The sequence below is a fragment of the Leptonotus elevatus genome, chromosome 1 (assembly GCF_054856555.1).
Source record: "Leptonotus elevatus isolate MCC_2025b chromosome 1, RoL_Lele_1.0, whole genome shotgun sequence".
In the NCBI taxonomy this organism is placed as follows: domain Eukaryota; kingdom Metazoa; phylum Chordata; class Actinopteri; order Syngnathiformes; family Syngnathidae; genus Leptonotus; species Leptonotus elevatus.
The window spans coordinates 3,924,617-3,947,149 of record NC_141239.1 but is presented as its reverse complement, the minus strand read 5'-3'; the positions used below and the strand labels follow the sequence as shown (position 1 = coordinate 3,947,149).

General features: G+C 38.5%; 1 protein-coding gene across 6 annotated transcripts in view; it reads left to right on the top strand.

The window, feature by feature from the left end:
- Positions 1–1,133: 1,133 nt before the first annotated feature.
- Positions 1,134–22,533, top strand: part of LOC147180432 (WD repeat-containing protein 37-like) — a 29,114-nt gene continuing 7,714 nt past the window's right edge. For 3 of the 6 annotated variants that reach the window (XR_015094477.1, XR_015094476.1, XM_086072413.1), the window contains exons 1-14: positions 1,134–1,296; positions 1,999–2,209; positions 5,241–5,276; positions 6,986–7,082; positions 7,879–7,974; positions 8,708–8,772; positions 16,177–16,312; positions 17,813–17,884; positions 17,976–18,020; positions 18,212–18,288; positions 18,867–19,104; positions 19,172–19,313; positions 20,575–20,709; positions 21,947–22,061. Coding sequence is in view for 4 of the 6 variants with exons in the window: in XM_086072413.1 (XP_085928539.1) it covers positions 2,033–2,209; positions 5,241–5,276; positions 6,986–7,082; positions 7,879–7,974; positions 8,708–8,772; positions 16,177–16,312; positions 17,813–17,884; positions 17,976–18,020; positions 18,212–18,288; positions 18,867–19,104; positions 19,172–19,313; positions 20,575–20,709; positions 21,947–22,061 (1,431 nt within the window). In the remaining 2 variants the exon portion in view is untranslated. The remainder of the gene's footprint in view (positions 1,297–1,998; positions 2,210–5,240; positions 5,277–6,985; positions 7,083–7,878; positions 7,975–8,707; positions 8,773–16,176; positions 16,313–17,812; positions 17,885–17,975; positions 18,021–18,211; positions 18,289–18,866; positions 19,105–19,171; positions 19,314–20,574; positions 20,710–21,946; positions 22,062–22,533) is intronic. The other 3 variants (XM_086072424.1, XM_086072442.1, XM_086072432.1) reach the window with 3 other exon arrangements.

Below are 22,533 nucleotides of genomic sequence, written 5' to 3'. Positions count from 1 at the left end.
AATGCCATCGCCATTTGTTTTCCTTCAGAGAAACTCTACCAGTTTTTGGACCAGAGTTTTTGAGTCTTTTTTTCTCTCTTCTTTTTTTACGATTGTGGTTGCATGCATTTGTCTCTCTCTTTTGCTGACCACCGGAGACAGTTTGTTGTCACTTGTTAACGTTCGCAGGGATAACTGCAGTTGTCGACCACACAGGGGCGCTGTTTGTTAACGACACAGCTTTACTTTCAAGCTTCAACTTTGATTGTGTTGTTACTCTGTTTACGAAATGATCTCATGTTTCTGCCTTTCTGGCCTTTTGACTTTTCGCGTGCCTGTGGGTATATTATTCATATGCTGCCATTTTATTGTATTAAAAAAGATGAAAATATTGATATGAGTCATTCCAAAGCAATCACTTTTCAGCAAGGCATTAAGAGAAATGTCACCATGGGCTGTCTTTCTTTTTCTTTTCTTTTTTAACATCTTCGGGAGACGGCATCTTCGGGTTTGTGTGTGTGTGTGTGTGTGTGTGTGTGTGTGTGTGTGTGTGTGTGTGTGTGTGTGTGTGTGTGTGTGAGCACAGGCATGTTCATGGGGATGTTCAGTTTTGGGGAGCGGGCAGGTTTTGTTTATGTTTTTTTTGTTGAACTTTTAATTGCACAGTGACAGCAATTTGAGTCATCAAAATTGCTATATAAATAAAGGTTGATTTGAAAATTCAGCTGTTGATAATGAAAAACACTCCCTCGCCCCCTTAGGCAATGTGGTTTAATAGCGCCACCAGCTCTTTGCGGTTTTCTAAAATAAACTTTTATTTTTCTTCAAGTGTGACGCCAAATGCAGGATTTCAATACGCCGAATTGGCAGGAAGCCTTCAATAAACCGATGGAACGCTTTAAATCAAGTGTTGAAATGATAAGCGTGCTGTTGTGCGCCGAAAAGCGCTCAAATTTAATGTTTCCTGACCCAGTGTGGTTGCACGCCGTCTGATCTTTCTTTTTTTTCCTTTTTTTTAATGCTTTATTCAATAAATTGAAATCACAAGCCAACCATGGTAAACATTAAGCAAACAAACATCATCACAGTACACAACAATCTCACAACCGTCAGATCTTTTATTCGGAAAAATCGCTTGAACCGGAAGTAGCTCCTTATCCGTCACGTAGTGGCGTCCGTCAAGCGCCAGTCAACCAGGACGTCTTTTTCTCTTCTTTTTCTGGACAACACAAACAAACGTTTGACGAACAAAATGTTGGATTGGCCCTCATTCCTCGCAATATTCCGGAGCTCGTCGCCTCATCTGTAGAATTTGTGGTAAATTCCCAGCTGCTTTCGGTCGCTTTGAAATCTCTGTTAGCCTGTTAGCATTGTTGGAAGCTAACGGCGTTAACATCAGCTCGAGCTCATTTGCGCGAGTTTTCGAGATATCCTCTTATGGCGTCCACTTGCCCTTCTTATTTCCGTCCTAAGCTTCTGGGTGTTGTGTTGTCATGCCCGGTGAGGCTACTGATAGCAGCAGCGCGTCATATTTCAGAAAATAGAAACACAACAACTGTGTTCCTCCGTTATTGGCGTGGGAGAGAGCCCGAGCCTTGCCGCAAATAGTGAAAATCCGCGAATAATTGATGCTCACTGCATAAGGACTGCAATTGCTTACAAATCGCACAAAATGGCGAAAAATCACTACGTTTGTCTGGATGAAACACCAACACTTATATCAACATAGTTCGTTGGCGTCAAGATTTCACAAGGCACGACGGGCAAAGCACTACTTTTGAACAAGTGATGCGCCTCAACATACCATAGTTTCTTTACAACAAGTGCTAAAGTAACGCTTTTGTTTTGTCGTGAGTAAAGGTGGGCGATAGAGGCAAAATAATAATAATAAAAAACTTAGTAAATCTGGAGTTGCTTCACAGAACAATTTTGGCTAGACTTTCCGAAGGCAAATTAGATTTTGGACAAGAGTGTATCTCAAGGCACACCTTTCGTTTCCATGTTGCCTCCCACTTTCAGACTGTGCCACTAAGGCCTTGGTGAAGCAGGAACGATGCCGGTGGAGAGCGGCACCGGTGGCGGCGGCACAACTGGCGTTGGCAGCGGCGGAGGCGCGGTCCGGCAGGCCAAGCAGAAGAGGAAGTCGCACAGTCTGTCCATACGCAGGACCAACAGCACGGAACAGGAACGATCCGGCTTCCTGCAGAGGGACATGCAACTGGACACGCAGGTCAACACTTTGCTCTTGGATCAGACAAACTCGACGCAGGGGTACCAAATTATTCCGCATCCTCCGTCCGCATTACTTGACCCATTTAAATCATCCTTCAGGACACATTGGTACCAGTTGATCAATTTCACAAAATTCACATATTTTCACAACAAAATTTCCAAATTCAGATAAGTTTCTCTTGCACAGCAGTTAAAACCTCCTGCGTCCACATTCCTTGACCCATTCAAAACCGTTCATACTTGGAAAGTGTTCAAGAAATCTTGGCAACTTTTTTCCATAGTCCCAAAATTACACAAAAGCCCCAAAATTCTAAAATGAAGTGATATCTTCCACATTGACCTCCTGCAGATAGACCGATATGTTTTTGTTTTCAGGACCTATATCATACCATGCCACTTTATACATATAGCACGTTTAAAAAAACAAAAACAAACAGATGTTGACACCAACCTGCTTTACATTTACATAAAACAAAAAAGAAGAAAACATGACCAATTATTGGTAGTCAAGGATCCCCCCCCCAAATTTTTTTTTTGCCGTCAATATGCTAAAACTGAAAATATTGGTTTGAAAAATTTGGAAAAATACAAACTCCAAGACAAAATTCGATCAAACGTTTTTTTAGCATATCGTCGCTGCTATGTGGAATCCACATGTCAATTTTTGTCATCTTTTTTTATTTTTATGTTTTAATGCAGACATCCCAAAAACATAAAAATTGAAAAAAATGGACACAAGTGTTTTTCACATAGCAGTGACGATGATATCTTTATTGAAGAACATCTCTTCTTTTTTTAATCTTAAAACAGTAGACATCTTTGTCTTTAAAATTATAATAAAGCGTTCAGAGAGCTCCCGGGGGTCAGCAGCATCTCGTGGAAAGTTAACTGAAATATTAAATCAATAGTTCCCTGACATTAACACAGTTTTAAATTGATGAATTATCTTCCATCATATTTTTTTCTTTTTTTTTTAAAGGCCAAACTTATAAACCAATAATCGTCCTGGCCGATAATCGTCCCAGCTGATCATCGGTCTTGATACTTGCTCCAGACCATCCCTAACTTTAATGTTGAGTTCATTCCAGACATCTTGGGAATTGTAAAGGTCACATTTTAAGTAACACAATTCCCAATTGACAAAGTTATATTTTCAAATGACACATTTCTTGACCGATTCAAGTCTCACTCGCACTTTTCAACAAATCACTTCACAGCATTTCACTTGAGCAGCTTCATCGTTTTTTACATTGGCACGCTATTGCTAGACAATTTGTTGTTAATTCTTTTTCAATATGAAATCAGATGCACAGGTGAAAATAAGGGTCAACACCTGTTGCACATTACTCTGATGCCCTTGACGGGAAAGTTCATAGAAATACTTTTTTTCCCCACATCTTATTATGACTACTTCAAAGTGAAAATGAGCTGATTTAATTTTGATATAGTATATATATTTTGTGCATCATATGAAAGACAACAATACCAATGTTTCCAGAACTGGGACTGGTATCGTGTAGCACTTAAACTAATGTTTGCGACAGCTTCACCTCCTTAGTACATGCATTAAACTTACGTCCAAGCATATTTGCCTGCGTATAGAGAAGGCCCGGCGCTGCCCACAGATATCTTCGTCATCAGTCATTTTGTCCGTGAAGAAATGACCAAGATACCTGACTTTAGCACAGAGTGCAAGATTATTATTCAAAAGCGTAAAATCTGGGAAATTAAGATATTTATCCTCTTTTGTTCGACAAATCATTACTACACTCTTAATATCGTGATGTACGCCATACTGTGAACATTTATTTAGCATCTGTTGGACGCTTGCACTGCTGGGAGTAAAAAAATCACCAAATCATCCGCATACATAATATGTTTAATTCATAAGTTTCCAATCATGCAACCAGCTTTGCAGGCCCTAAACTATTTGGAAAGATCATCCATGTAGACATTAAATAGCAGTGGGGAAAGAATTCCCCCTTGCCTCACCCCATTACTAACACCAAATGGGGCGATGACGCTACTCCTCCATTTTACTTGCAAGGTTTGATGGCCATACCAGTATACCAAGATCCTCACCAAGTATTTAGGCACACCTCTCTGATCCAATTTTTCAAATAATTTCCTATGGTTAATACGGTCTTAGAAGCCTTAGAAGCGTCTATAAAAAAAAAAAAAAATTTAACTGATGAATTATTACTTTTATACTGGTTAACCATTTCCTTTAAAGCATAAATAGACACGTCTGTACTATGTTTACCTTTGAATCCAAATTGATTATCTGTAGTCTTTATAAATTCATTTAACCTGAACAGCAAGATTTTTTTCCAGCGCTTTAGACAGTACACGGGCTAGTGCTATCGGCCTATAATTATCAAGGCTGCCCACTTAGCCGGCTTTATCTTCGATAACGGGGACAAACATAACAGAGAGCATTGAATCTGGGAGAAGACCACGAAACAAGAACCAATACATTTGATATGAAATAACAGGTGTAGGTTTAGCATTTCAATGCATTGCTCTTTAAAAAAAAAAAAATCAATTGTGTCGTCAAAATTAAATTAAAAAGAGTTTTTGGTCAATTTGTGTAGGTGCAAAAGTAAGTGAAACCCTGAGATTACTGAGAATGTATTGCAAAAATTCACAATTTTTATGTTCTTTAAATGTAATTACAAAAAAAAAATCCTACAATCCATAATTCTTATCGCATGTTTTCACACAATGGTGTTATGATTTTGAATTAAAAAGTAAAATGGTTGTTACTTTTTAATTAAATGATTAGTTTCTTTTCAAAAATGTTTTCATTGGTGTCATGGATCACGTTTGTGGTTTTGCTTTGTTGCTGACAAAATAGAAAAAAAAAGCTCATGTGACGTCATATCTTCGTCCATCGGCTTGGCTTTACTTGTATTTGTTCATTTGTATCATTTTATCAATAACATCCATTATGACTTGACTTTTCTTTGATGTGTTTGAATGCGAGGCTTCGTCGATCATATGTTGACTTTTGACTTTGTTGGTTCCAGTCGTGTGATAATCTGGAATGTTTGGCCAGGACAGAGGTGAGTCGAAGGATGTAGTTTAAACTCCCTGTGTAGTTATATATTATTATTATTATCGTGACTATTATGAATAGTACTGTATATTTTGTTAGGCATACGCAGGGTTTTTCCTGGCTCAAAATGAGGCAGAGGTGGTATCATCCTGATATGACTAGTAACTACCGATACCAGGTGTCGGTGCCAATACCAGTCTTATTTTAAGGTATCGGCACTCGCGGCGGTGACCTATACCATTCTCGGCCGCCCTCCTGCAGCCATTTTACAATCAGGGACTAGAAATGAGAAATGATATGAATACAAAGTTGCCATTAATTTTTGCCTTACAACTAACTAACTACAATCATTACAAATTCATCCACTAGTACATTTTAAATCGTAAATATAATTCAGCGTTGTTGTAAAACACTATTATGTTTATTGTATATACTGTGTTTTTATGACTTTGGCGATGACTGGAGCACGCCACCTCTGCCTCACAACCAGGAAATGGGCGTGCGTAACGGTTGCTCCAAGATCTGTTTCTTCTTCGGTACATTAAAGTAAAAAAGCAAAAATGAAAACTGTTTCTTATTCAGTTGTTGCCTCAGGTCTTTCCGGTGAACTGCTGTTAATATAGCGCCTCCATAATGGCGCAACACTGCAACTGCAGTTGAATTGCGTTGCTGCCGAGCTCAATCAACACAGCTGGAGTGCTGTGTTAAGCAATATCAGTGGCTCAGGCTGGAGGTGGCCGCCTCTGAATTTTGAACACAGGAAAAACCCTGCATACGGTAGCTGTGATTGTGTCGTGTACAATTATTATTTTTTGTGTTCCATTACCTGCTCAAACCTTTTCCATTTAGGGCGCCGTGGACACGTGAATGGGTTTCGATGTTTAATGTGCATCCATACGCACTTTTCTCTTAATTTGCTGTTCGCTGCCATTTTTCATGCGTGGCGCTCATCCTGGCGGCCTAAAAAGCTCTCGTCGGATGATACCTAACAACACACTCCAGCAAACTCATACACGTAAAATATTGGGAGTTTAAAAAAACAAAATAAATCTTAGCCAACAGACATCTTTGGTATGCCAGGGGCTGTAGCATGACTTCAAAAGTTAAATAAAATCTTAAACAAGTAAATAGCTCACTATAGTTTTCTATAGTAAATAAAGTTTTCCAAAATGTCTAAATATCTGAAGTATTAAACTTTTACTTATCTTAGTTTTGATTTCAAACAGAAACGGAAGCTGCAAGAGTTGCCAGAGGTAAGCAGCATCTCTTAAAACGTTAACTGAACATTTTAATTTAATAGTTACCTGAAGTTTACACTTTTTTTATATTGATCTATTATCGGCCGTATGATTAATCAAAATAGCCCAAGCCGATATTTGTATAATGCTGAATATCGGCGCCAATAATTATCTACCCCCTAGTAAATAACCAACGAATGAGACCACAAATAACTATTTTATTATTTTAGGCCAAAATGACAAAATGAAACAATTAAGGGCTTTATCATCTTCCCAAAGTGTTCTTCAAAGGTCTTAGAGCCATGAGTGGTTAACTGAATTAAAAAATGAGATGACTAAGCAGTGTAATCAGAGGATAATTTGCATCGTAATCTCACGCTACTCCATGCGGTTTCATGGATATTGCTGAAGACGTTTGCAATCCAAAGTGCATTTTGTCGTCTTCTTACGTACTGTGCGTGTGCGTATTGTGTTGCAGGACTCCAAGCTTCCGGTGTCTCTGAGGAGCAACCTGGTCGACCTGTTCAGTCAAATCGAGAGGGAGTTTGAGAACCTCTACATCGAGAACCTCGAACGTAAGTAACGCTGTTACACGGTTTCAGTGGCTCATTGAAAAACATTCAAAGTTATTCAATGGATTTTGCTGAAAATGTCCAGAGGCATTAAAAAAGAAATACAATTGATGTAAAAGCATTCTTTTTAGTACGTACATACAACTTTGTACACAGGAGTCACTATAACACAATTAAACAATAATAAATGCAATAAAAATAAACTACTTTTAAACTACTGAAAAAAATATGTATAATTTACAATGAACAAGTTGAGTTGCTTCATGTTCCGAATACCAATTGCTCTGAATTTGAAGAGAGAAATGTAGTGTTTGTCACCAATGTCTAACATGAAACACTAATGAAATCTAGTGGGAGAAAATGACCTCAACTCTAATCTATGACTCAATGTTTCAAACTCATCTTAACTGTTTAGTATATATTTTGAACATTACATAACTTGATGAATTACTAACTATAAAGTTACTGTATCAATGAGTTAAAAGATACAACCACATTTATGTTAACGTGAGTATGAAAAACTTGAAAAAAATATTTTATTTGTACATTCAGAACAAATATAACGTGTGATTAATTTGCAATTAATCGTGAATTAACTATGGAAATCAGGCAATTAGCTAGGATTAAAAATCGTAATTGACTGACAGCCCTAATTCTGTTTTTGAGCTCAAGGCCAAACCCTATCTAATATATAAAAATATGACTTTGGCTCTTTGGAACTTTGTAGTGAGGTGAGCTTCTTGACAAAGCGTTTTAGATGGCCGTCAATGACTAAACGCATGTTGTGTTTGATGGACAGTTCGCCGAGAGATCGACACGTTGAACGAACGCTTGGCCGCCGACGGACAGACGGTGGAGGGTGCAGACTTGACCAAAGGCGCGCTGAAAACAAAGAGTGAGTCGCAATAGAAAACATTTCAATCTAAGCATTGATTTTAGGGGTGTCAATAATTTCAAGTTATGCTAAATGTACACTTTTCCAATTCCAATTCGCAATGCAGCAGACACGTACATGTCAAAATTTAGCAATAATGAATTCAATAATACATTTGTGAAGACTGGGGTCAAGTTGTATTTTACAATTTTAAAAATGTGCAGAATTTCACAAGTTCCTTCATGTTAAAGGTTAGATAGCTCTTAATACGAAAATAAAATGTCTTACAAATGCAATTATGCCACCTAGTGGCAGAAAAACTAACACAAATCAATATCACACCCGTTTTTTTCCAGTACATCTTTTTAATTTAAACTCAATTTTACGACATTACTGTATCAATGACTAAAAGATGCAGCCATATTTCCATTAGCTTAACACTTATTTGCACTTTTATGTTAACAAGATATGAAAAATTATTGTACATTTAGAACAGATGTAAAATTTGTGATTAATTGTTAGCTATTAAAGTCATGCGATTAAAATGTTTCATTGCCTCACACCCCTAAAATGAAAAAAATAAAATACAATTATTGTACATTTAGGACAGATATGAAATGTGTGATTAATCGTGAGTTAACTATTGAAGTCAGGCCATTAATTATGATAAAAAAATAATAATTGTCTGACACCCCTAATTTATTTGCTGGTTTTTTTTCTTCTTCTTTTAATCGGTGCTTTGTGGTTCACACAGCGAGCCACAGCACCAGTCAGCTGTCCCAGAAACTGAAGACCACCTACAAGGCCTCCACCAGCAAGGTACCACCACCTTTCAACTTTGTGTCTACATCGGGAGTCTTTCAGCCAATAGGGGGCACTGAGGAATCTTTTTGGGGTGTGATTTCTGTTTTATGGGAGTCATGCCAAAGTGGCAACTAACGATTATTGTATCGGCAGAATTTTTAAACATTCTTTCCAAAAAGTGGCTTCAGGCTGTTTGTTGGATGTAAAGAAGCCAAGCCAAGTCAACCCAACTCAAGTTTTTCTCATGATATTGCCTTTGGCATAATGGTGCAAAACGTCATCGATGGACTAACTAAAAAAAAAAAAAAAAAAAAAAAAAAAAACGAAAGGGAGGCAAACACCCAAAGCCAGCTCCCGCTCCCAACCTGACCACCAGCCTTTTAAACTGTGGCCACTAATGACCACCGCCGGTCCCGTACCTGAACCCAATTAGGCAATCAGCGCTACTCCCCTGCCCTGATTGGTGAACCGAGTCGGGGAAGTGGTCCACCAATCAGAGAGGAGCGTTCACACCGTCCACACACAAAACACACACACACAAAAAACAAATGGCCACGAACTTCGTGGGCCGTAACACCTTTTGCTATATATATTTTTTTGCAGTAATTGTCCTTTTATACATTTTTTAAAAATACAAATAGACTTAAAAAAAATACAAATAGACTGAAAATATTTTGTTTTACAATCCAGATTGTGCCACAGACTGACACCTTGAGTTGAAATACATATTTATTTTTGCTTTATTCTATATTTAGGTTTGGAAAAAATGTCTGCTGCTCTTAATTTGTACTCAGTTTTCCTTTTTATAAATTTGGTTTGTATATTGACTGGTAAAATTTCATGATGGCTTTATACAATATTTTAAGGCAGTTAAACTCCATCAATTCATTCAATTTTATATAATAGATCATTCAATACTAATGAATAAATTAGAAAGATGGCATAAGAGGTTTGGCATATAAATAGATGAAAAGTTATTTGGATAATATATATCAGTACTTACAGTTTAACAATATACAATCAAAATACTTGAAGATTACTCATGGTGTCCCCCAAGGGTCTGTGCTAGGCCCCAAATTATTTATATTTTATATAAATGATATCTGTTGTCTCAAAAATATTCAAAAGTGTCTTATTCGCCAAAACGCAACTCTCTACTGTTCAGGAGAGAACCTGAAGCAGCTTCTGACTACCGTGGAGAATAAATTGAACACATTAAAAAAAATGGTTTGACTTGAACAAATTATCATTAAACTTAAATAAAAAGTTTTTGGTACTAGACAAACCACACAACAGGTCAAAATCGTGGTCAATTCAATTGAAATAGAAAGAGTGTATGAAAATAAATTTCTTGGAGTAGTTATTGATGAAAAATGATGTTGGAAGTCACACATGGATAACGTCAAAAGGAAAATGTCCAAAATGATAGGGATGCTCTCTAAAGCTAAGGATGTCCTGAATAAGAAATCGTTCCACACATTATATTGTTCATTATTATTAACATATCTGACCTATTGTGTGGAAATCTGGGGAAACGCATATAAAACAAATACCCATCCTGTTTTCAAACTGCAAAAAAGAGCCATAAGAATTATAAATCGATCAAAATATACAGAACCAATTCATTCTCTATTTATGAAATCAAATACAATGAAATTCTACGACTTAGTTGAATTTAAAATAGCACAAATAATGTATAAAGTACACAACAATCTACTCCATAGTACTTGAAATGAGAGAGTCCTAATATCATAAGGGGTACAAGTGTCTAAAAAATGAAAACAAGAACAAATATTAAGCAAAGGTGTTCATTTGTGGAATGATTTTGGAACTGACCTGAAAAGATGTCAGTCACTTGCTGAAATTAAAAAGTAAAAAAAATAAATACTTACATCAGTCATGATTCATAAATGTATTATGGTATATGTCTATTAATTTCACGTACATATGTCGCTGGCAAATGTGCGTATGATAAAGTTCACTTGTATATATGACTAGGTTTATACATTTCCTTTTGTTGAAATACATTATCTTATTATTTTAATAACAAAACGAATAAGGGGTAGGACTAGATATACGTTTTTAACGCTCTCCTCCCCCTTTTGAACATATAGACTTGTAATGTGTTTTCTTTGTGTTTATATGTTCAATAAAGAACCAACCAAACCAATTTTAAAGTTTTTAGTTGTATAAATAATGGATTAGTGTGGTCTCTGTATCCACAACCGAAAACGACACAAATGGCAAGTTTCTGTAAAAGAAAGATGGATTCAGTGTAGGTTTTGGCAGGCACACCCCCGCACTTCAATGCAGGTGTGGAACAATCAATGAATTATATAACAATAACAAAGCATTCTTATTGAATGATTCTTTAACCTTGTGTAACCCGGCTACGGTTTGTGACACCTTAGATTTGACATATTCTATATGCGCTTTCCATGTTAAATGTTCATCAATAAAGATACCTAGAAACGTCATTTCATTAGTCCTTTCTATTACTATGCCTTGAACAGTCAGTGTTGCTTCGACATCCATATTTCTACAACTGAAAATCATAAATCTGGTTTTACTAATATTTATAGACAATTACGCATATTTTTTTGGGGGGGGGGGGCGGGGGCTGGAGAACTGGAACGAGTGACTTTTCTATTTATTTAATTGGAGTTTCAATACAGTACATGTTTATTTTTGTTGTGAGCATAGTCAGGGACCGAATTGACACTCGCATCGCAAGGCCACTTGAGACCATTTTAGGGTCAGCTTGTGATAGAAATGTCTGTCGGCTTTCAAGTCGATAAGACAAACTGGGGCCTGGGGCAAAACTGTCCCCACGCAATAATGACCCCTAAAATGATCAAATGAACCCAAAATGGCAGAACTCCTATGTTTTTTCGGGCATGGCTGCTTGCGATTTTTTTGGTGTCGCAACTCATGATCGACGTCTACCAGGTAGCAAACCTCCATCAGCGGCTGAGTTTTTCGGCCATTCTTGTAACAGCAATTGTGAGAGCTAACAAAATGGTGACGTTGAAGGGCATTTGTTTTTTGTTGTTGTTTTGTTTTTTGGCCTTCCCTGCTCGTAGCCGTGTTCAAATTCTTGCCACGTTCCCATCGTTGGCGGTGCCCGCAACTTCAGTGTGAGCGGCTGGGAGTTTTGGGGTGGAGACTTTTGGGTAACTTGTCCATTTGTTCCTCTCAAACCCTAAACGCCTCGCAACCAACCAGCTCCCCACATGTGCCGCGACGCATGAGCAGCCCAGCAGGGGGCTCCACTCGCCTTCTCCCAGAGGCTTGGTCATTCAAATGTAGGACTTGAATCGTATTTATAATTAATTATTCTTGATCTTATCTCACTAATCAACAAAATTAAGTTGCTTCTTCTCATGCTGATACAAATGTGAACACATGACCTAAAGCTAATGGACTTAATAGTGCACATTCCTGAACAGGAACGTGTGTACACAACTCTTTACATGAATAATGATGTGCATTCAAGAGCAGGGCACCTTAAAGTTAAAGTACATTTATAGTGATTCACATTCAAGAGCAGTGGTTCTTAACCTGGCCTGTTGGTAGTACGGAACCCCACCAGTTTCCTATGCACATTCGCTAAACCCCTCTTTATCAGAAAATAAAAAATGATTATCCCCCCCAATTCAAAACATAGTTAGTGCACCTTACTGGTGAACAAAATGAAGATGGAGACTTTTCATGGAATCTGTCTCGCTTCACCTTGACTTCCCAAAGTGTTGTTTTTGTATTCCCCATCTTTTGTATAGTTTTGCTAGTTGTGCTGGACTAGAATTGCTCAACTTGGTATTACAATCCCATCACTAAACTCAATTCAATTGAGCCATTTTCAGCAGTCAATGGCAAAATTACTTTTAAAGGTATTAATTGTTAATGAAAAATAATGAAGTTATATTATTTATAGGCAAAATATGAACTTCTTACTGTTGAAAATGGCTCAATGAGTCAAGTATCTCTTTATGATGGACATACAATACCAACAGCAGAGGCCCCAGAATTGAACCCTGTGGAACACCATACGATCCGGTATACATTTACAATTCATATCGCACATATTCATCCGACCACTTTCTTTTTCTTTTTTTGTGTTTTTTTGCATGGCATAGTATGAAGGGATTACAACAGCTTTCAAAAGCACCCTTTTAGGCCAAATAAATAACAAAAAAATCTGTCAGGAGCCGCAAAACATTTGGAGATTGTGATGAACGAAACAGTATGTTAGTGTTAGTCTCATGTACTGAGAGTCCAAGTGCTAATTAGAGCTTCACTAGAGCACAAAAATATGACCGCAGCATCCAATACCTAGAGATTCATTTTCTCTACATTTTGTTGTTGTTGTAATTTTTAATATCTTAGTTTTCATCCATTTTTAGACTTTTATGCCTTTTTGGCAATTTTGGCAATTTTTTGGACTTATGGTGATTTTTCCGCCTCCCTTCCTTTTTTTAGACTCCTTTTTTGTTGTTATTTTTTTTTTTTACATTTTTCCTCCCTATTTTGTTATCCATTTTCTGCCATTTTTGGCAATTTTGTGGACATTTCATGGTAATTTTCAGGATTTCTTATTTTGTTTTGGGACATTTTATGGTTACTTTTTGAATATTTTCTTTTCTGCCTTTTAATTAAACTCTCTGACATATTTGGCAATTTCACGGACATTTTATGGTAATTTTCAGATATTTCCTTTCCTTTCCTTTTTAGACATTTAAGGATTTCTTTTTGGACGTTTTTAGGTATTTTAAAACTTATCTACCTTTTCGTCTCTTTTTCTTACAATAAAATTTTTTGACACTGACATTTTTTTGAATATTTTATTATTCATCTGTCAGTTAATCATCAATTCATTTAAAGAATATTTTTATCTAAAAAATAAAAACAATGTAAAAAAAAAAAGAAGAAGTTTTTATCCCCAATTTTTTTTTAGAGACTCATTCACAGGGAGCCACAGAGGAGGGACTACACATAATAATAATACAAAAATCAAACGACGTACCATCACAACAGTTAAGTCGAATACTAAGCGCATCCAATTTCCCTGCAGCACAAACAGGCCAAGCAATGTAGCGTGATCACCTGCGGCCAACGATGGTGGTGCATCATCATGAATCATTTCATTGAGTCGGGTGTGTGTCTTCACCTCCACCGAACCCCTGCGGTTCAACCAAACCCAGGTTAAGAACCACAGGTCTAATCAAAGTCCTCTATATTAGTCTGAAGTGCACATAAATGTGCTAATCGATTGAAAGATATTCTTCGAGCGTCCATTTTGCTTTCATCAGCAACTTGCTGCCTTCTTTTACTGTAAACGCAACACCATCATCATTATTTTGTTATTCCATTTGCTCTTTCTCACTTGCATCCAGCGCAGTCTCAACCCAACAATCATATTTACACTTTTGCGTTTGTGTGCACACACTATGTACATGTGTAAATTGAAGTGCGTGTGAGTGACTGTAAGCGTGTGTCTTTGTTTCAGTTGGAACTTATTTAGTGGCCTGTGTCCAAAGCCAGCCCAGAGTCCAGTTTGCATCATTCCCATCTTTAAAGTAAACACCGCCAGTATTCCTAATAATGATAATAATGATTTTGCCATGACTGACAGTGATCGCTAATTGACGTGACACAAAATGTGACCTCTTTTTTTTTTTTTTTGCCCTCCGCTTTGTTCATTCAAGTCCATTTCAGTTTCTCTCTCGAATATTTTTTTAATGATTAACGTGAAGACGCACATGCTCATAATCAGATGATCCTTATTATAACCTTGAATTATTATTTCCTCGATAATGCTGCTGCTTTAGCGTTGGCTCTACAAGATCCCTGCTGCCCTCGCTTCCTCCCATCCGCTTTCTCCTCGCAGGGTTCCTATGCAAGTCTGCACACCACTGGAGTGAGGAGAATTACTACTTTTGAGAGGACATTTCCCCCAACAATAAAATCAGACAAAAACAATTAAGATAAAATACGTCATACTCACTACTCAGCAGAGATACTTATTAATAGGGGTGTCAGGTGATGACTTTTTTAAATCGTAATTAATCGCATCACTTCAATAGTTAACTCACGATTAATTGCAAATTTGATGTCTGTTCTAAATGTACAAATAAATATGTTTTCATACTCTTGTTAACGTAAAAGTGGAAACAAAATTTTAACAAATATATGGCTGCATCTTTTAAGTCATTGATACAGTAATTTCATAAACTGTAGTTCAAATTAAAAAGATGTGCTGTACTGTAAAAAACGAGTCTGATATTGATTTGTGTTGGTCATTTTTCTGCCACTAGATGGGATAATTGCATTTGTAAGACGTTGGTGACAGATCAGTGCATTTTTTATTTCCTATTAAGAGCTATCTAACATAAAGTAAATTCTGCACATTTTTAAAATTGTAAAATACAACTTGACCCCAGTCTCCACAAATATATGTATTATTCTTACATTTATTACCGCTACCGTTGCGACTGTAATTCCCCCAGTGCAGGCTTTCCAAGTAAGGGGGCAGTCATGAATCGCGCACAAAAAAAAAGTGTGTTGTTAAAGGAACTTTAAATTAACTCAAAATTAACACACTCATTTTGACACCCCTACTTATTAATAGTCATTAAGTGTTACAGATGTTTTGCTAGCCAACTTGCCTTTCTCTGACCAACCAATCAGAGGACGGAAAATGAATTGAACATCTGATTTGTTGAAGTAACAATTGCATTGTTGATATAGTTGATGTTACCTGGGCCAGCAATACTGATTGTGAAGCACCTGGCGCAGATTAGATTAGATTAGATTAACATGGCAACACATGGGGGCTGAAATCTGATTGGATAACACAATCGAGCACACGTATCAGAAGCGGTGCCATTAAGAGAAACACCAGCAATTGAACAGACTATTCGGGGGCATGAATGAATACAATTTTATGGACCAAATCCAAAGCAATACTTCCCATTGGAAATAATGTGCAGTAAATCCAATTAATACAGACACCGGGTCAACTTTATATACCGAATAAATTGTTTTACATACAGAATACAGTATGAAATGAATATCAGTGACTAATGAAGTGGATGAATTTTGTTGAAGACTCTAGATTACCAACTCAAGGCAATAACAAGTCGCCGGAACTGTTCGGCAACAGTTGTACAATTTTTTTTCTTATTTAGAAGTAGCGTTCAAACTATTTTGTGCATTTTTAGTGAGGTGAGTTTTTGTCTCCCAAAATATGTTGTAAATTAGGGCATACAAAGAACCAAGTTTATATTCAACAATTCTACATCTGCCCAATGAAGTTTAATAATGCCTACCAGTCCAGTCCAGGAGTGTGTGCGGACCTGAGTTGGAACCCTGCGGAACTCCCCATGTGCTCCCATAGTTAACTATGGGTTTGCTTCTCAGATTGTGTCCAGTTTCAAAGCCACCACATCCAGAGCCGTATGCCAGCTGCTCCGAGAGTATGCGGGCCACCGAGACGGCATCTGGGACCTGAGCGTGACCCGGGTCCAGCCCACCTTGCTCGGGACTGCATCTGCAGGTAACGAGTACCCTCTGTTCACTAGCTTGCATATTTTTTTCCATTTGTGACTCAATCTGAGTTGAAGGGTTGTTGTAATTGTCTCTGTATGGAATTTTGATTTAATAGTTGTACATTTATTCCTTTATTTTCAAGTAAGATTATTTGCCTCTGTGTTATCTGTAAATTACATATGAACATGTAAGATGAGTATGAAATGCTATTAAAGCATTTTCGGATTATGTTTTTTTTTTTTAGTATGGTTTAAGACGGTAATAGATGGTGGGCAGCGATTTGGCCGACAGAATTAGAAAACAATTCTTCTTAAAAAAAGAGGCTTCAGGCAGTTTTTTGACACTTCCAGTTGAAGATTACTGTCAAATTAAACAAAGAGAATTGCTTTCTCTTTATTTACAAAAATCACATCTTTAATTCATTAGCCTAATGCTAATGGATAGCGGTCTATGTGGCGGTGTTATAGCCCTTTAAGCAATTGATTGTCAGAACTAAGGGTGTCGAAATTAGCGCGTTAATATTGAGTTAATTTAAAGTTCCTTTAACGCCACACATTTTTTTCAACGCTCGATTTACGACCTCCCTTTATTTGGAAAACCTGTACTGGCGGAATTCCAGTCGCACACAAACGCAACAGACACTTTTATGTCAACAGTGTATGACAAATATATTTTATTGTACATTTAGAAAAGATGACTGATACATCTCGTTAGAACACAAACAAGCATTGCCTTGTGCTATATATATTTCTTCAGTAATTGAGCTTTTATCCATTCAAAAAAAAAAAATACGACTGAGATGATTTAGTTTTATGATCCAGATTGTTCCACAAACTGACACCTTGAGTTGAAATACATCGTTCTTTTTGTTTTGTTCTGTATTTAGGTTGGGAAAAAATATCTGTTCCTCTTCATTTGTACTCACTTTCCCTTTTATTTTTTATTTTTTGATTTGCATGTTAGTTGGTAAAATTTCATGATGGGCTTTATACATTATTTTAAGGCGGTTAAATTCCATTAATTCATTGAATTTTAAAGTTTTTAATTGTATAAATATTGGATTAGTGTGGTCTCTGTATCCACAACCGAAAACGACACCATATATAATATTTAATATTAATAGTATAATATATAATATAACACGATAACATTGATCTCAGTTGACCAAGGAGCAGCACAAAGTCCAATGCATTGTCGCAATTTTTTAAATTTCATTTGTTTGTTTTTGGAAAGTCCAAAATTATTATTTTGCACATTACAAACACTTGTGTTGTTTTTTGGGGGGATTTCTATTTGTTTCATAGGAGAATGATGATTTGAGATACAAGTGTTTTGTGTTCCAAGTCGATGGTCATCGAACAAATTCAACTTGTATCTCAAGGCTTCACTGTCCTGTATTGATAGTAATAGTAATGGATGGATGGATGGATAAATTGATCAGAAGAAACACAATATAAAAAATCTGAATCTTGAGGTCTAAGTTCTGCTTTTGTTTGTTTTGTGTTAGACCACACGGCCATGTTGTGGAGCATTGAGACGGGCAAATGTCTCCTCAAATATCTGGGACACCAAGGGTCAGGTAATACGAATGCTGCAGTCCTTTCTCTCCCAAATGCGCACTTTGAAGGAACGATTCATCTATTTCTTGTTCTGTGTCTGCTTTCCCTCAGTCAACTCCATCAAATTTCATCCCACTGAGCAGATGGCGCTAACAGGTAGCCGCTATTTCGGACATAAATGACAACAACGGTATTGAAATGTGATTTTCAAACATCACCAGGAACACAAAAGTGTATTAAACAAATTTGATTGATTAAGCAGTAGATAACACGAATAGACGGACGCACTGAATTTCGTCTGTAAATCGTTCACAAAGTGACGTTCAATTGATTTGATGCTCCTCAAGCCTCCGGCGACCAGACGGCTCACGTGTGGAGGTTCCTGGTGCAGCTGCCCACGCCGCAGCCCGTCGCCGACGTCACCGTAAGCATTCGTGTTGTATTTATATTAGTGCTCTCACTATCAATTATTTTTAGAATTGATTAATCTATCGATTATTCAATCGATTAATTGACTAATCGGATTCATTTTAATTTTGCGTTAAATTGTGTAACAAAAACATGTTTTCCCTGATGACTGTTTTTGGTACTTCATATCTGTATAGTGATAAAAAAAAAGAAGAAGGGGATTGATGTTGTACTATGTAAAAGTAAAAACAGATGTTTGCAAATGTCTTATTTTGATTAAACACAGAAGATAATCGGTCTTCTTTCATGAAGGATTACAGAAACCGATGAACAAATACTGTTGATATGCTAAAATCGGAGGATTTGGATAATTTTGAATAAAAAAATCGATTACTCGATTATTAAAATAGTTGTTGATTTATTTGATAATAAATTACTTGTCGATTAATCGATTAATTGTGACAGCTCTAATGTATATTAGGAAACAATGTCATTGAAATTGTAAACTGTTTTTATATGCCGCAGCCACTGGTTAATTTGAGTTATACATTTTGCGACTGATCTGTTACCCAAACCCACCTTTTAACATTTCAGCAGCCGCCCTGCGAGGACGACGTAGACTTCTCCGACAAGGACGAGGCGGACACGGAGGCGGACGGCTCCAACGAGTGCCCGTCGGTGCGCGTGCCCAGCACCACGCTGCGCAGCCACCAGGGCGTGGTGATCGCCGCCGACTGGCTGGTTGGCGGCAAGCAGGTGGTGACGGCGTCCTGGGACCGGGCCGCCAACCTCTACGACGTGGAGACGTCGGAGCTGGTGCACTCGCTCACCGGTACGACCGGCAGCGAATGACGTTGATGAGAAGGAGCGTGTGACGCTTGGCGTGTGTGTGCGCGCAGGTCACGACCAGGAGCTGACGCACTGCTGCACTCACCCCACCCAGCGACTGGTCGTCACCTCGTCCAGGGACACCACATTCAGGCTGTGGGATTTCCGAGACCCGTCCATCCACTCTGTCAACGTCTTCCAAGGACACACAGAGTACGTCCTCGCACACACACACATACGCATACTGTCTGTTTCTGTTTCAGCCAACCTAGAACATTTAATAATCAACATACCAGGAAGGAAGACACGAGATTTCGGCTACGTTCACATTGCAGGTCTTAATGCTCAATTTCAATTTTAATTTTTTTTGCTGAGTAAGCGTTCACATAACCTATCAATTGCGACCTCATTCTGTCTGCTGTGTGGACGTTATGCGTCCCCAAAGTGACCCGCATGCGCCAAAGAAGATTCATCACTCACAACGCTGTTTTGCGGAAGTAAATACGTTTGGTCCGTCGTCGGGGCTCATATTTTTACCATCTCATATCTACAGAGGAGTGATGCAGGAGGAGGTAGAAATAATATTTTGTGAAAATGAGGCGAGCCTGTTCGAGCGCCTCGTCTCACGGAGGACCTCTCCTTTTTTTTTCTCTCCCTAACGATGACGTCACGTCATTGCCGCACAAAAGGGTGCATCAAATTTGAATGGGCATTTTTAACGTGAAAATTTGAATTTTGGCTGGCATTGTATTATGCTCCAATTATCAAAAAAAAAAAAAAGGACGTTAACAAAATGTTGAGGGAATTTAGGTTTCACGCAAACTTAGTGTCCACCAGCGATAAGGGATGCCGTCAAGCTGAAGGAGGAGTCCTATCGGGCCTTTTTGGCCTGTGGGACTCCGGAGGCAGCGGAAGGCAGCTTTGGCGGTCGTTGAGACAAAAACTCGGACATGGGAGGAGTTCGGTGAGGCCATGGAAAACGGCTTCGAAGAAATTCTGGTCCACCATCCGGCGTCTCAGGAGAGGAAAGCAGTGCGTCATTAACACTATGTATAGTGGAGACGGGGTGCCGCTGACCTCGACTCGGGACGTCGTGAGTCGGTGGGGAGAATACTCCGAAGACCTCCTCAATTTCACGTCTTCCTTTTAGGAAGCAGAGTCTGGGGATTTTGAGGTGGGCTCTCCTATCTTGGGGTTTTAAAGTCACTGAGGTGGTTGGAAAGCCCCTCGGTGGCAAGGCCTCGGGGGGGTGGATGAGATCCGCCCGGAGTTCCTAAAGGCTCTGGATGTTGTGGGGCTGTCGTGGCTGACACGCCTCATTTTACAAGTGTACCAATTTTGTATAATTATTGTTTTTAATCCAACCATGGAAAGCATAGAACATTGATTATTAATGACTTGAATGCCCTTTTTTGGGAATGTGGAATCGTGTGTGTTACTTGGATGTTGTTTGACCGCCTCCTCCTTGCTGCAGCACGGTGACATCAGCCGTGTTCACGGTGGGCGACAACGTGGTGTCGGGCAGCGACGACCGCACTGTCAAAGTGTGGGACCTGAAGAACATGCGCTCGCCCATCGCCACCATCCGCACGGACTCGGCCGTTAACAGGTGCCAACTTCTTCTTCACCATTTCCACATAGCGGGTCGCACATTGGACTGAAATCGACTTTTCTGCTGAGTATGCCGCCAATTGCTGGAGTATACAGGGATGTGATTTTTCCGCTAATTCGCGGAATTCCGCTTTTTTTATCTCCAAAAATAAAATGTTACAATTTTTTAAGTGGTAAAAAATCCGATTTCGTCTCTCGACAGCGTTCCATTTTAGTGTTTCCGTAACTGAAATGAAACGGATCTTGCGATTGGCTGAAGTCTCCGTGTTGACCAATAAACGCGCTTGTTATAAAGGCATTGGAGTATGCCATTGTTCATTTATCAGACGTTTTTGCCGGGTGTTTAAAGAAAGATGTCCGTGATCGAACGCAAAGATGCTCCGCGAGTTAAGGAAATTGACAAGATCGTAAAAAACACGTTTCGATGGGACTGGTTAGAGAAGGATATATCTACAAATGTCGGAAAGAAGACTGTGACGAATTTGTTCAGTGACTTTATTCGGAAGATCGATCGTGCCGGGAAAGCGCTTTGCATTTGGTGCCATGATACCGTTGACGATGGTGCGAGAGGTTTCAAAGCTCTTGAAAATCACGCAAAGAGCAAAAAACACGTGAAAGAACTCCAGTCAAGAACAACAAATTATTCCATCGCTGGAAGTTTCGGTGCCCAAACGAAAACTCCATTCGACGAATGCATGATTGTGTTTTTACCAGAGCTTGCTGCATGAGGTATTTTATGTTTTTGTTATGCATTATGTATTAAATTAAGAATGATTGATTAAATGATTTATTGCATGGTAAATATATATGATGATATTCTCAGTGATAGTTTTTAAAAGCAAAGGCAGTCACTCAATGTTTTTGAATGTGACTGATTTTGAGTTGACTAAAACTGCAATTTTATATGGGATAGTTCAATATACATTGAAAATTTATGCTGTTGTTTTGTCTATTTCTTTGTCATCTGAGTGCATTGAAAGTACTTAAAAACACGGAAAACCCATGAGCTCTGGACCGAGCTGAGTGCCCGCGGCCCCCGGACCCCCGGCTAAATTTTCAGATAATTTCACTTTGGTCAAATCACATCCCTGAGTATACAATGATTTGGCGTTTTCAACAATACCAAATATTGCATCATGGAAATTGGCTCGTCTCCATTTGACATTGACTAGTGAGACCAGTCCAGGATGGAAATGCTGTCGTTCCTATTGCCAATGCAGTTTGTGTGCGTGTAGGATCAGCGTGTCAGTGAGTCAGAGGATCATCGCTCTCCCGCACGACAATCGGCAGGTGCGCCTCTTCGACATGTCCGGCGTGCGCTTGGCCAGGCTGCCGCGCAGCAACAGACAGGTCAGAATGAGACGCAGAATGATTGACGGATCAACAGTTGATGTGAACACACGTTTAGCGCGGGAAGTTAAAGGGAAGTCAAACCTGTAGGGGATTGTCCACCACCACTTGTGCGCTGCACTTGGGCTTTCTACCTTCCAACATTCAATTTGCTGTAACTTTGTCAGTTTTTGAGGGACCTCCATGTATTATTATATTATTTTAAGTGTAGAATATGAATATCTCAATTTGGATTTTTTTGCCACATGAGGACCCTTTTGCCAGAGCCGGGACACACGCACACACATAGTTGTTTTTATTGCCATTTATATTAATTTTTTTGTAATTTTTAAATGATATTTTTACATCCGTTTTTATTTTCACTTTTTCTTTTAATTTAGTCAGTTTTGGTCCTCCATCTCTACGCGTGTTGCTGCACTGTTTGAGTTGAAATCTCAGTTGCTTTCAGGGTTGTGGATGTTGTTCAAGTGGA